The following is a 12,425-nucleotide window of genomic DNA, read 5'->3' as shown; positions in this document are numbered from 1 at the left end:
CCTTCGCATTACGAGTGCGACGCTCTACCACTGAGCCACAAATGCTTCAGTTGGTATGAGTGGCAACTTGCGTTACCTATGTATCAAGATGGGAAAAAGGCGAGTCTGGGAGGGGGTTGGGTGGTGATAGTTTGGGTGCTATCTTGTGGGGTTTGGGGTGGGTTCTGGTTTTTTCGTTTATATTCTTAGATTATCTGAGTACGTAAGTTGATATAATTGGCTTTTGGTATTGTGTGTTCTTTGTCTTGGGAGCATGCTTGGTGATGAAAGGGCGTCGACATGTACGGTGGCCTGCAATATATATGCAACCGAGTCGGGACAGTCCCCGGTCGTCTACCACAGGTAAACAGGCCAAAATTGTTGTTGAAACGCACTCAGCCCACCGAGTTGCATATATTATATCGCGATATCCCATCGACTATCATAAAATAGGTATTGTTCATATCGGGTTGTCTGCAATCACAACCCCGCAGTGGACTGCAGCCAAACCTGCAAGGCTGCAACATCCACAATGTACGGAGTACGGTAGATAGATCTCATCGTCCACCCCCCAGTTAGATCTGAGACGGCCATCGATCACCCAAGGTGCCTCCCGCCTACCGGCCTAGTAACTACTGCAGCTGGTCGCTAACAGTCACTAGCTCGGCCGATGCCACTCTATCCCCTACAAGCCAAGACTTTCTCGAAATACGTGCGGAACCCCAAGATCGAAAAGCCTGCAGCCTTGATATCGCCGAATGGTGAAGAACAAGGTAAGTTACTATACGCCGTGGGGTCTAGATCGGGAGCGGGTTGATGTTTACCCCAAAGGAAAACAGAGGGGGATCATCTCCCCACCAACGATGGTGGTGTTGTTGCTGCAGAAGTGACCCCCCCTCGGCGGAAGCAAGGGCCGGGCCAGATGTGAGGGTCACTGTCAATTGACTCAGGGTGTCAGACATCGTTGGATGTGCGCGAGACCTTCGCAGATGATGGCGGTCTAGGTCTCCATGAGGGTCGAGACCGGTGTGAGTATAGAGGTGGCATTGGATGCGGACGGCGATCGTAATCTCCGCCCACGTCCAATGCGGCTATATCACCATCAAACCGAAACCTATCCCTCTCGACATGCCAAAGCGAGTGCATAATCAGTCTGTGAGGCCGCATGGAATCGGAGTACCACCAAAAGACCTAGAGCCCCAAGCAGCGCGAGGGCGGTGGGTTCCTCGGCCTATACAGGAGCAGGGGAGAAGGTCAACTTTCGTCGTAGGTAAGATACCACACCCAACACCAGACCCCAGAGGATGATTGGTGAGTTAAGTTCACTCAGATATATTGCCCGACAAATCATCACGAATGTGCGTAGGAATTGAATGGGCATGCTTCACGGCAGAGCCTGTCGCCTAAAACGGGCCAAGAAAGGTTTCCCAAAGACTTACACTTTCGAGGTGCCGTGGGCCAAGATGTCAATCCTCTTGGACCATCCTGTCATCTGGATACTGGATAAGCCAAGAAGCTGTCAATATTATGCGATCGGCTGGATTGACGCTCGATGCACCCTGCCTGTTTCCCTGCGTCGAAAGTGATACTCGACATGTCGCGCCAGACAGAACGCGACACCAAATTGTCCGGTCGATGATGACATATTTTGAAGTAACACAACCGACCGGTTCAGGGTTCGACACCCACTGCACTGAACCTTGTTGCCCAGCAGGCGGGATTCTGAAGCATCCCCTGACACACACGTGTGCGCCATAACCTGGTGGCAGTGCCGGTACACAAACTTACAATGTTGGCGGATGCGCCCTGATGTTTCAAGGGCCATGCCACTCGCAAGAGGTGTTAGGGCATCAGTCAAAATGTTTAGAACGTTCCATGGGTCGTGTGCACAGTTGCTGTCGGAGAAAAATTCTGACAACTTTCCATACTCATTCATGTCATCTGGACCAACATTTCGGGACGTCTCTCTGGCATCCAGAGCCGAGTCGAAATATGGGTAAGAGTGTCAGTGAGCCAGGAACCACGGGTGAGATGACCGACCCCGACTTCGGGGAGGAGGATGAGGGGGGGCATGGATGGCACGATTCACCGGCCGGACCGAACAAACGGGACGCTGACTCCATAACTAGGCACTGGCGTTTTTCTCCCCTTCTCACTTCGCTCTTTCTTCTTTTCCAGGTTCTAAAGTTCTAGACTCGACTCCATCGTCGTCCCCATCATGGTCTCCATCATCGTCAAAGCAACCAAGGGGAAACAACGAAAGGCAGAAAGTGATCAACTCATTTCCACGCCCGTGTGTTGAGACAATCTCGCCGGGGGGGCAAAAGTGGACAGGCGTCTCGTCTCGATCACCCAATCTCCGCTTTCCAGTTGGGGGGATTTGGTCCAAGGTGAAACATTAGCGGGCGCCAGGCGGGCTCCAGATGGGCTGCCGAGTTGCCAAGTTTTTAGGTCGTCAATCATTGCTCTGGTTTGTTGGCTTCGTTTACTGTTCCTCGCATTCTAGGACCGATGAGGAGTTAGTACGGTTACTGAGTAAGATTATGGGCTCTTTTTTTCTTTTTTGACATTAGGATTCCTTGTTGATTACTAGGTATATGTGTAGGCCTGCTTTATTTCTTGACGCTCATTTGAAAGTGCTTGGGTGTATAGTGGTTAATCTCGCCGAGTTCCGACGGCTGAAGTTTAGTCAGGTCCCGAGTGTTGGCGGCTCTCCTGGTTGACTCGTGTATTGTGTGCACCACCAGTTGTCCACGGGCATGCACGGACATTAGTCTACCTCGTCTGGTCTTTATCTTCGGAGATTAAGACCAAACCGTCTCGACTCCTTTGAGTGTTTGTTGTTCCTCGTTCAGCTGACTGAACAATTAAATCGATAAAGCCGACACTGGATGATGTGAAGTGGGTAGACAATGAGGATAAAGAGCCATTCAAGCTACTATCCATACAATCATCCATTCACTCATTCAATCCATCCACTTATCCCCATCGTCAATCAAGAAAATGATAAATTCCGCGATGCGCAATGTAAAGATGGCCCAAGTGGAGCCAGCACCACCACCAATCACTCAAGTGATCGACTCTGATTTGCCCGATGGGGGACGGTACCTGAAACGGGCGGCGGCATCAACGCTGTTACTCGTCCCAATCGGGATTAGTGGCAGCCAGGGGGAAAGCACAGGAAACCATTCAATGTAAACGACCCAGGGGTTGCAACAACTCCTGCAACAGGAAGGGAAAAAAAAACAAGAAAACATGAAATAACGAATCAACACTTTTTTCTTGGACCCTGACACCATAAGCAAAGAGATTCCTTGTGTTCCCTTGTGTATCAGAGCAGTCATGAGTAGGAATGTATCGGAGTGGAAGCATGAAGGATTCTAAATGATCTTCTCCGGTATGTGGTTGGGAGATCCCACGAGGAGGCGTCCATCGGAATGGACGCGTGAAGAGGCGCTTAGTCGCCTGGATTTTAATGACCAGCGGGGACCTACCTCTTAAATTGAGCGTACAAAGAGATTGAGCTCTACGTATGTCGTCTACGTTTTCTCTTGGGTGACTGGAAGAGAAAAAGGCGATGCCTCCCACTCTCACCCCCCCCCCCCCCAATCCCCGGCCCGCCTCGTCATCGAGATCGGTCTGAAAAGACTAAGACTATAATCACTCAACAACTAAACACCCACTATTCACTACTTTCTCTGAACCCACTGGTCTGGTGCTTCTGAGCAAAAGCTTCCCCGTCCGAAAGTAATTTACTTTTAATTATCAACGATCGCCCGACCCCACCAGGGACACGCCGCCCGCTGGAGCCCTTCTCCTTTCCGTCATTACCTGCCCGCCCCAGAGAGATCCCGCCGTCGCCGTTCCAGACTATATTATCACTTCCTCCTCCATCCCTCCCCCATCTCTTGTCTTTTTCTTCCTTACCGTTGGCCTCACCTCACCTCACCCCCCCAACTTTTGCTTCTTTCCCTCAACTTTGCCGTTGGTACACTTTTTTCACTCTTTCAAAAAGTGTTTTCCACGGCGGTCACTCTTTTCAACCTGTCTATACGCACCCTGGTGATACGTACATACTTTCCCTCCCTCCAACGCACCCACCTCTCTCGCAGTCGATCTGCTTGTTGTTTAACAGAGAACACTCTTCGTGCTTTCGAGTCCTTGCCTGGTCCATCGGTCAAATAGCTTCCCGGAGAAGTCGTTGCTTGCAAACGGACACAGTTGACCTGTGAAAACACATCTCAATCTTCATCAAAACAGTCAAAACAACATCAACCACTCAACATGCGTTACTCCCTCGCTCTGAGCGCCCTCTGCGCCGCTGGTGCCTTGGCCCACAATGTTGACAAGCGTGCCTACGTGACTGACTGGACGGTCGTGACCCTGACCACCACTATCACCGAATACCCCGCTGCCGCCGCTACCACCGCTGCTGCTGCTGCTACCACCACCGCGGCCACGAGCGCTGAGCCTGCAGTCCAGGTTGCCGATGTCGCCGATGTCGCTGCTGAGGCCTCCACCGTTGCTCCCGTCGCTGCGGTTGAGACCAGCTCTACTCCGGCTGTCCCAGTTGTTGAATCGACCTCGATTTCGACGAGCACAACCGAGGCTGCCCCTACTGTTGCTGCCACCACCGAGGCTGCTACCACTGAGGCTGCGACCACTGCGGCCCCAACCACCGAAGTTGTTGCCACCACCCCTGTTGTGCAGGAAGCTGCTGCCAACGGCGCCTGGACCACCGCTTGGACCTCTTACTGGACTTCGTCCTGGACCTCTGCCGCGGAGCCCACCACTCTTGCAACCTCCACCTCCACCACTGAGAGCGCCAGCAGCACCGCGACCGCCAGCACTGCTTACCAGTCCGCTGTTCTCTACAATCACAACATCCACCGCAGCAACCACTCCGCGAGCTCCTTGGATTGGGACTCTTCCCTGGAGTCCAGCGCTTACACGCTTGCTGCTAAGTGTGTCTACGAGCACGATACGTAAGAAAGCCCTCGAACCCACGCTCAAGATCGATTGCTAATCATTCACAGTACCATTGATGGTGGTGGCTATGGTCAGAACATCGGTTACGGTGTCGAGTCCAGCGCTATCGGCGAGATGATCACCAACTTGATGTACAACGACGAGATGGGCTACTATGCCGATCTGTACGGAGAGGCTGACCCCGACATGACCTACTTCGACAACTGGGGCCACTTCTCTCAGATCGTCTGGAAGGGTACCACGAAGGTCGGTTGCGCCACTGTTACCTGCCCCAGCCTGGGTAACGTTGATGCTGCCGAGGCATTGCCCTTCACTGTTTGCAACTACAGCCCTGCCGGTGAGTATTCTCTGAGACTCAAACATGATATGCGGTTGACTAATGGTGTGAAATTAGGTAACTACGCCGGTGAGTACGGCACCAACGTCGGCAAGCCCCTGGGCAACGCCATGTATGTTGCTTCGTAAGGATTGAGACGTGCTATCTTGTTTCGCGCGACTGTGTTCGGAGACGACGGTCCTATAACTTTCCCGACAAGCAACAACCAGGCTCTCGAAAGCTATGACGAGTAGCTGGCCCTGATTGTGTGGAGTGAATCTGTCGACATGGTTCGAGTTATGCCTTGGCGTGAACTTCAACCCCTGTGGCAAGGATATGGGACTACCCCCGGATAATTGACCGTACGCGAGCAAACCAATCGAACAATGAAATGTCTGACACTTTCTCGGTCTTTTCCTTTTTGCATCCTGTTCTTCTTCCCGCTTTCTTCATGCATACATGACCTGGTTAATGTTGACTTTGCATGTATGTGTGTTTTCTGCCCGTTGCCTTTCCATCTCGTGCTGGTATGGCGCCCGTCCAACCCCGCCAAGCTTTTTTGTTGACGTGAAAAAAGAGTGAACGATCTGCAGTGCCTCCATTCCTCAGCCAAGCCACACCCATGGTGGAGACTCCACTCGGCCAGACCTGGCAGCACATGTTGGGCGACTTTTATTTTCTTCTCTTGTGCATATTTACTCACCTTGGTTCACTTCATGAAGCCACGTTCATTGTAGTGCCATGAATTATTTGATTGACCATCTTCTCGTGCTGTGTGATTTAGCTTGCATTCGGGTGTTTTGAGCGTGTACCTTCTCATGTGGCTATGTGTGCCCTGAATGCTGCATAAGATTTGATACTTATTAATGAATTCAATAATAACCTGATATATGAAGTAATAGTGGGTAGACTGACTGGTAATGGCACTGATGCAGTGCTAAGCAGTTGGACATATGAATCTCTCCCATGGAGTTTTGTTTCTCAAGACTACTTGCCTGAGGCACCACGGCAGTACTCCAGGCCCGTCTCTGAAGGCAGCGAAGAGTGCACAGATTCTCTGCGCAGAATGAGAGTAGTATCTTTCATGATAGCCATGCTAATGGCGGGTCTGGCAGTATGTCATCATGAACGATCTTCCGCCGAAGAGATGTACTCGTATCAGTCCTCCTCGTCCGAAGGGAATGTACAGCTCTGCCTGAGGCATAAAAGCACTGCCTACCGCCTTGGGACAAGAATTAAGGTTCTGGGGAAAGAATCACGGCTTCGATCCCCCGCAACCAACCAGACGAACCTCCCTTCGCCCGAAACGTCATCAGCCACCTGGGCATCGGTGCTGCCGCTGCGACCCTTGGCCTCGCTGCATTGCATCAAATCAATTAATTGATCGTTCAATCAAATCAATCAATTTCTCAACCCTGGTGCTTCGGCTCTGTCTCAACTCGCAGCTACTACTATACCTAGGCAAGGTACTAATCTCTCGCTAGACTCGCTCACCCTCGCCATCTCATCTACCTCATCTATCTCACAGGCTTCCGATTGGGTGTGCTACTTGTTCCCCCCAGTTCGTATTACGGTCATCATCATTGATACCGGTGCTTGGTGGCTTTTACTGTCTTTCACATGACGCTCACTGCCTCTAGCTGCTGGCATTGAAGCCCCCGCCTCTTCCATCACTTACAGCTAAATCCCACAGACGCATTCCTCCTCCCCCGCGGGAAGGTACAGCCTCAAGCTGAGTGAGAATCGGTGATATCTTGATTGTGAGTTCTCGAGCCCGCTAGAGTTTTGATGCGTTATCTGCATTCTGCATTCGTTGCCATGTTCTTGGCAGACAGGCAGGACCCTTTTCTATGCCTTGTGCCCTCTGCCCCGTCATGTCTGCCCGCCTTCCTCCGTTCCCCCGATCCGACCTCCATTACCTTAACCTTGGACGTGGCTGCGGATGGAGTAGCCTGCTTCGAATGCGCAACCGTGGTTCGCTCGTTTTTGACTCGACCCTAGACTGTGACCGTCCCTTCGGCGTCCGGTCAGTCTCCCATTTCCCCGCGCTGAGACGCTAGCTTCTCCCTTATTCCCGAATGTACCTGGGGCTGTCATCCCGACGGCCTTTTGGCTGCTCGTTCCTTAATAAAATGCGCCGTCCTCGCTGCGGACTTTACCCCTTCCCTGATGACCTCAATCTCACACACTTCCCTCTTGATACAATTCTTGCCCTCTTGTGGTCGACGTGCGACGTGCCTCGAGGTGAAGCCCCGTGACTCCGGTGACTCCGCTGTGGTCATGAGATAACCCTCCTCCATGCCCTCCTACTGCCTCCAAGATTGTCATTATTTCAAACGCAGCGCCTTGCGCCTCTTATCCATTCCTACCTTCCTGGCGTGTCGCTACGCCTAGTTGATCAGACCCACGATCGGAAGAACTCAACCTGCTGACATCATGTCTTACTCGTCTGTTGCAGTGCGTTATTTCACAGCTCCCAAGCCGCTAGGAAAAGCCATGGAGCCTGCTCGATCCCAACCGTCTTCAACGCCCTTGACAGTGAATGGGTCGGCCAAACAGGGATTAACGTTTGCCAACCAAGACTCCCTCCCCAAGCTGCCTATTCCCGAGCTGGAGCAGACTTGCCAGAAGTATCTCGAAGCCTTGGCCCCGTTGCAGGCACCCAGGGAGCAAGACGAGACGAAAGCAGCTGTCCAAGACTTCCTACGGTCAGAAGGACCCGTTCTTCAGGAGAAGCTCAAGAACTATGCTTCATCAAAGACAAGTTACATAGAGCAATTCTGTATGTTGTCACTCATTGTGATTGGGTTTTCTTGGCTGACGCTCGTTCAGGGTACGATTCATACTTGAATTATGATAGCCGTAAGATACCTTTTCCATCAGAACATCAAGAGGAAGCGAGGCTGACCCACTACTAGCTGTTGTTCTGAACCTCAACCCTTTCTTTCTGCTGGAAGATGACCCCACCCCTGCGAGAAACAACCAAGTGACGCGGGCAGCTTCGCTTGTCGTCTCTGCTCTGTCCTTCGTCCGAGCCGTCAGGCGGGAGGAGCTGCCCCCAGACACTGTCCGAGGTACTCCTTTGTGCATGTATCAGTACTCTCGTTTGTTCGGAACAGCGCGCGTGCCCACCGATAATGGATGTGTCATCAGTCAAGATCCTCATGCAAAGCATATTGTTGTCATGTGTCGTGGCCAGTTTTACTGGTTCGATGCCCTGGATGAGAACAATGACCTGATCATGAACGAGAAGGATATCGCTGTCAACCTTCAGGTCATTATCGGCGATGCGGAGCAGACTCCTATCCAGGACGCTGCGAAGGGGGCCCTTGGTGTGCTGAGTACCGAGAATCGTAAGGTCTGGTCGGGTCTGAGGGATATTCTCACCAAGGACGAAGGCTCAAACAACGCGGAGTGTCTGAACATTGTCGATACCGCGCTCTTTGTTCTCTGCCTGGACTACACGGAACCACACAACACCTCCGAGCTTTGCGCGAACATGCTCTGCGGAACAAGTGAGGTCATTAGAGGGGTCCAAGTTGGCACATGTACGAACCGTTGGTATGACAAACTGCAAATTATCGTTTGTAAGAACGGTAGCGCGGGCATCAACTTTGAGCATACCGGCGTTGACGGACACACGGTGCTTCGATTTGCCAGCGATGTTTACACTGACACAATTCTCCGCTTCGCCCGCACCATCAACGGCCAAGCACCTAGCCTGTGGGCAACATCGAGCCCGGATCCTGCTAAGCGTGACCCTCGGAGTTTTGGTAACGTCAGCACAACTCCGCGCAAGTTGGAGTGGGACATGGTACCCGAGCTCAGCATTGCCTTACGATTTGCAGAGTCGCACCTGTCTGATCTCCTTAAACAGCATGAGTTCCAAGTGCTGGACTTTACTGGATTTGGCAAGAATTTTATCACCTCCATGGGGTTCTCCCCCGATGCGTTTGTACAGATGGCGTTCCAGGCAGCATACTACGGGCTTTATGGGCGACTGGAGAATACCTACGAGCCAGCCATGACCAAATCCTTCCTGCACGGCCGAACAGAGGCCATTCGGACGGTTACCAGCGAATGTGCTGATTTTGTCACAACCTTCTGGGGGGAGAACCCGGCGGAGCAGAAGGTGAATGCGCTTCGGAAAGCAACAGAGAAACACACAGCCATTACGAAGGAATGCTCTAAGGGTCAGGGACAAGACCGACACCTCTACGCACTGTACTGTCTCTGGCAGCGATCCTTTGACGACGGGGCGTCGTCGGCCAGTAACAGTGTCTCAGAAGGCACCAATGGCTATACCAGCCCTGTAGATGGCGAGTCGATCTCATCGCCGAAATCTTCTGGCCCGATGTCAGAAGATGGGCTTTCGTCGACCGGCTACAGCATTCGTGGCGTGCGCACCATGCCGGCCATCTTCAGTGATGCTGGTTGGGACAAGATCAACACCACGGTGCTGTCGACTTCAAACTGCGGGAACCCGTGCTTACGCCATTTCGGATTCGGACCGACTTCCGCGGATGGCTTCGGAATTGGCTACATAATCAAGGATGACACGATCTCGTTCTGTGCCTCCTCAAAGCATCGCCAGACCCAACGATTGATGTACACACTGGAGTCTTATCTGCTCGAAATCCGGAAGCTGCTGCGTGCCATCAACCAGCGACCGGCGAGTCCGCGCACAAGCCGGGCCCGCGAGATGGAGATGATCGCCGAGCGGCTCCAGAGTGATCACCGCCGGGGCCGGATCGTCCGGAGCGACGCGAGCCATCGGGGAGCCGAGACGCCCACAACGGACAGCGGAGAAATAGAGGATGATGGCATGGGCGGATGTAAGTTCTTTCCTCCCTTGTGTTTTGAGTGATCAAAATAGGCAGTTGCTAACAGGAGACCTATCAGATGGGTTCTTCGATGCCGGGATGTTGCTTCATGCACTGAAGGGGATCAATGCAGACCGGGAGCGTGGCACGGACAAGCCGGAGAAACGGCGATTTGTCGGAAAGAAGCTGCGGCTGAATGACTATTGATTATGCCTTGTGCGCTTCTTCCTACATTTTTATTTACATTCTTAGTCGGTTAGCCGTGGATTGGTGTTGGGTGTATATCCTTATGTTATATTATATTTAGTTGATACCAATCCTATATCAATTACTGATACACTGAGGAGCAGAATTCTCTTTCATCTCGCTGTTTGTAAGTTAAGGTGACAATTGCAGCACATTGTTTTGTAAGCACTTTATCCAGGGGTTGAGTGTTTATGGATGATGTTTACTATGGCCAGAGCCGAGCTAGTATAGCAAGTAATCATGCCATACTGCATATCCTACTACTACTGAATCGGTACTCCGTATATCCGAGTACAATTCATTTCAGCCCGCAAATGACATAAACACTACTTCGTACGACCTTGGTACTTCCACCCCCCAGTGTATATCTACATATCTACAGAGTACTCATTTAACGTTGAGTTTCCATTTCTGCCCAACGCACGTTAAATGCATGCATGCAGCCAAGTTTGTATGTATTGTCGTTCGTCAGTCAGTCAGTCAGGGTCTGTGTGTTAGGATGGGTGGGTGGGGGGGGGGAGGGCAAGGTTTTAAGCCATGTTCAGAGGGAGGGGAGGATGATCGACTGCTCCTCCATTTGTGAAACGGTATTAATGGGTACTAGTGGTTAGCTAGTAATGTATGTATATTGTGTTGGAAAAGCTCAGGGGAGGTGGCGCTCCTTCGGGGGTTGGGGGTGAGTCAACGCAGTGGAAGTTCAAAGTGATGGATGCGGATTACTGCAGTCATCCCGTTTGGGAAGGAGGGCAGGGACGCGGCGCTGGCGGCGGCGGCGGCGCCGCGGGGGGCCTGGGGCCTCAGGCTGCTACTCGGGGGTTTGGTTCGGCCGGTTAGGTCAGGATTTCAGGTTCATTCCTTGATGGTGTTCTGATGGGTATGGGTTTATTGGTCCTGCTTATGTACTGTCTTCATGTATCGGGGCATTGTAGGTGTTGTGGTTAATCAGGTCGGATAAACAGGAGTTTGTCAGGTGTATACTCTGGAGGGATTGGGGGGATATGTTACATTATTGTGCTTATGGTGCAAGGTGCAGCGCAGCGGGTTGGTCATTGAGAGCTGCACGGATTCGCGGTGGAATGTTCTCTTGGCCTGTGGCTTTATCTTGCATATTACTGGAAAGTATAGTATCCTGGTAAGTGAGGTAAGATGGTCAGTTATCTTGAGATGTCATGCCTGTCAGTGTGTTGGTTAGGTTGGCTTGGGGGGAGGATCTCTAGTGTGTTGTTGGTGTTGTGTGGTTACTATGTTGTAGTTATACTCGGGTTCTAGATAGAGTGTCTAACTGGAATTTGAGAGTAGATTTGAAGAGAACCCGAGAAAGAGTGTGTGGTTCTAGCTCCAGCTATTACCCGATTGAAGGCAATCTACTCCATTGTTGGACCTCATAACACTGAGTTGGTTATTGCCTCTATCTACCTGGACTCCATGCAGGCACTATACTCCTATCTCTTCCAAACAGTGAGGGGTCCTAGCGGCTATCGCCGCCGATGCCTCGACGGCCGCCGCCTTATGCATGCATGCACTGATGCAGGTGTTTCCTCGGATGACCTCAGTGGCCAATGAGAAAATCTCAACCCCGTGCCATGTTGAGCTGGTCAATGGGTAAGTGGTTTTGCCATGCAGTCAGTTATTTTCGCCGAAATGAATATCGCCGAGCGGATCTGATTCATGGGTTAGATGCATATCATGAGTGCGTGGACATATAGACCCGACCACAGAATAACGACAGTATATGTACGGAGTACAAAGAGTTTCTGGAACGAAGAGAATATACTACAGAGTACTAACAAAGGGCCAGCAGAACCGCTTTACCCACCGGCTAAATGAAGCAGCGCTTCCCCCAATGGCGCTCAGGACTGGTGAGGTCATCCCGATCAGACCCTTCATTGATTTGTTACCACCGCCTAGGCATACGAACAACCAATGTATGTATGATGATCATGATGCTGATGATGCTGATAGCCGTCTTGGAATTGTCCTTGCCCAATGCCGAGGTTACCCGCCGGTCAGGTCGACATGATTTCCGGACTTTGTTCTTCAATTGCTGCGCGCACACGCCTTGCAGTGTACTT

At 51.7% G+C, this 12,425-nt stretch overlaps 2 protein-coding genes across 2 annotated transcripts; both read left to right on the top strand.

Moving 5' to 3' along the window:
* The first annotated feature begins 3,984 nt into the window (after positions 1-3,984).
* On the top strand, positions 3,985-5,588 carry BO95DRAFT_274172 (CAP domain-containing protein). Its single transcript, XM_025581604.1, has 3 exons — positions 3,985-4,964; positions 5,016-5,305; positions 5,363-5,588. Exons 1-3 carry the CDS (start codon positions 4,264-4,266, stop codon positions 5,431-5,433), a joined length of 1,062 nt encoding a protein of 353 aa, XP_025437841.1. The 5' UTR covers positions 3,985-4,263; the 3' UTR covers positions 5,434-5,588.
* Positions 5,589-7,720: 2,132 nt separating this feature from the next.
* On the top strand, positions 7,721-10,314 carry BO95DRAFT_467945 (choline/carnitine O-acyltransferase; the record flags this gene model as incomplete). The annotated part of the gene is made up of 4 exons (XM_025589322.1): positions 7,721-8,066; positions 8,117-8,146; positions 8,203-10,119; positions 10,187-10,314. 4 exons carry the CDS (start codon positions 7,721-7,723, stop codon positions 10,312-10,314), a joined length of 2,421 nt encoding a protein of 806 aa, XP_025437840.1.
* Positions 10,315-12,425: the final 2,111 nt, after the last annotated feature.

This window comes from Aspergillus brunneoviolaceus (assembly GCF_003184695.1).
Source record: "Aspergillus brunneoviolaceus CBS 621.78 unplaced genomic scaffold BO95scaffold_81, whole genome shotgun sequence".
NCBI classification, from domain to species: domain Eukaryota; kingdom Fungi; phylum Ascomycota; class Eurotiomycetes; order Eurotiales; family Aspergillaceae; genus Aspergillus; species Aspergillus brunneoviolaceus.
The sequence above is the reverse complement of the archived record's forward strand: the minus strand, read 5'-3'. Positions and strand labels throughout refer to the sequence as shown.

Excerpts from the sequence above, each read along its gene's own strand:
- BO95DRAFT_274172 (XM_025581604.1), top strand. The coding sequence starts at position 4,264 with ATGCGTTACTCCCTCGCTCTGAGCGCCCTCTGCGCCGCTGGTGCCTTG. Across the intron at positions 4,965-5,015 it reads TGTGTCTACGAGCACGATAC|TACCATTGATGGTGGTGGCT; the intron begins GTAAGAAAGCCC and ends AATCATTCACAG. Across the intron at positions 5,306-5,362 it reads TTGCAACTACAGCCCTGCCG|GTAACTACGCCGGTGAGTAC; the intron begins GTGAGTATTCTC and ends GTGTGAAATTAG.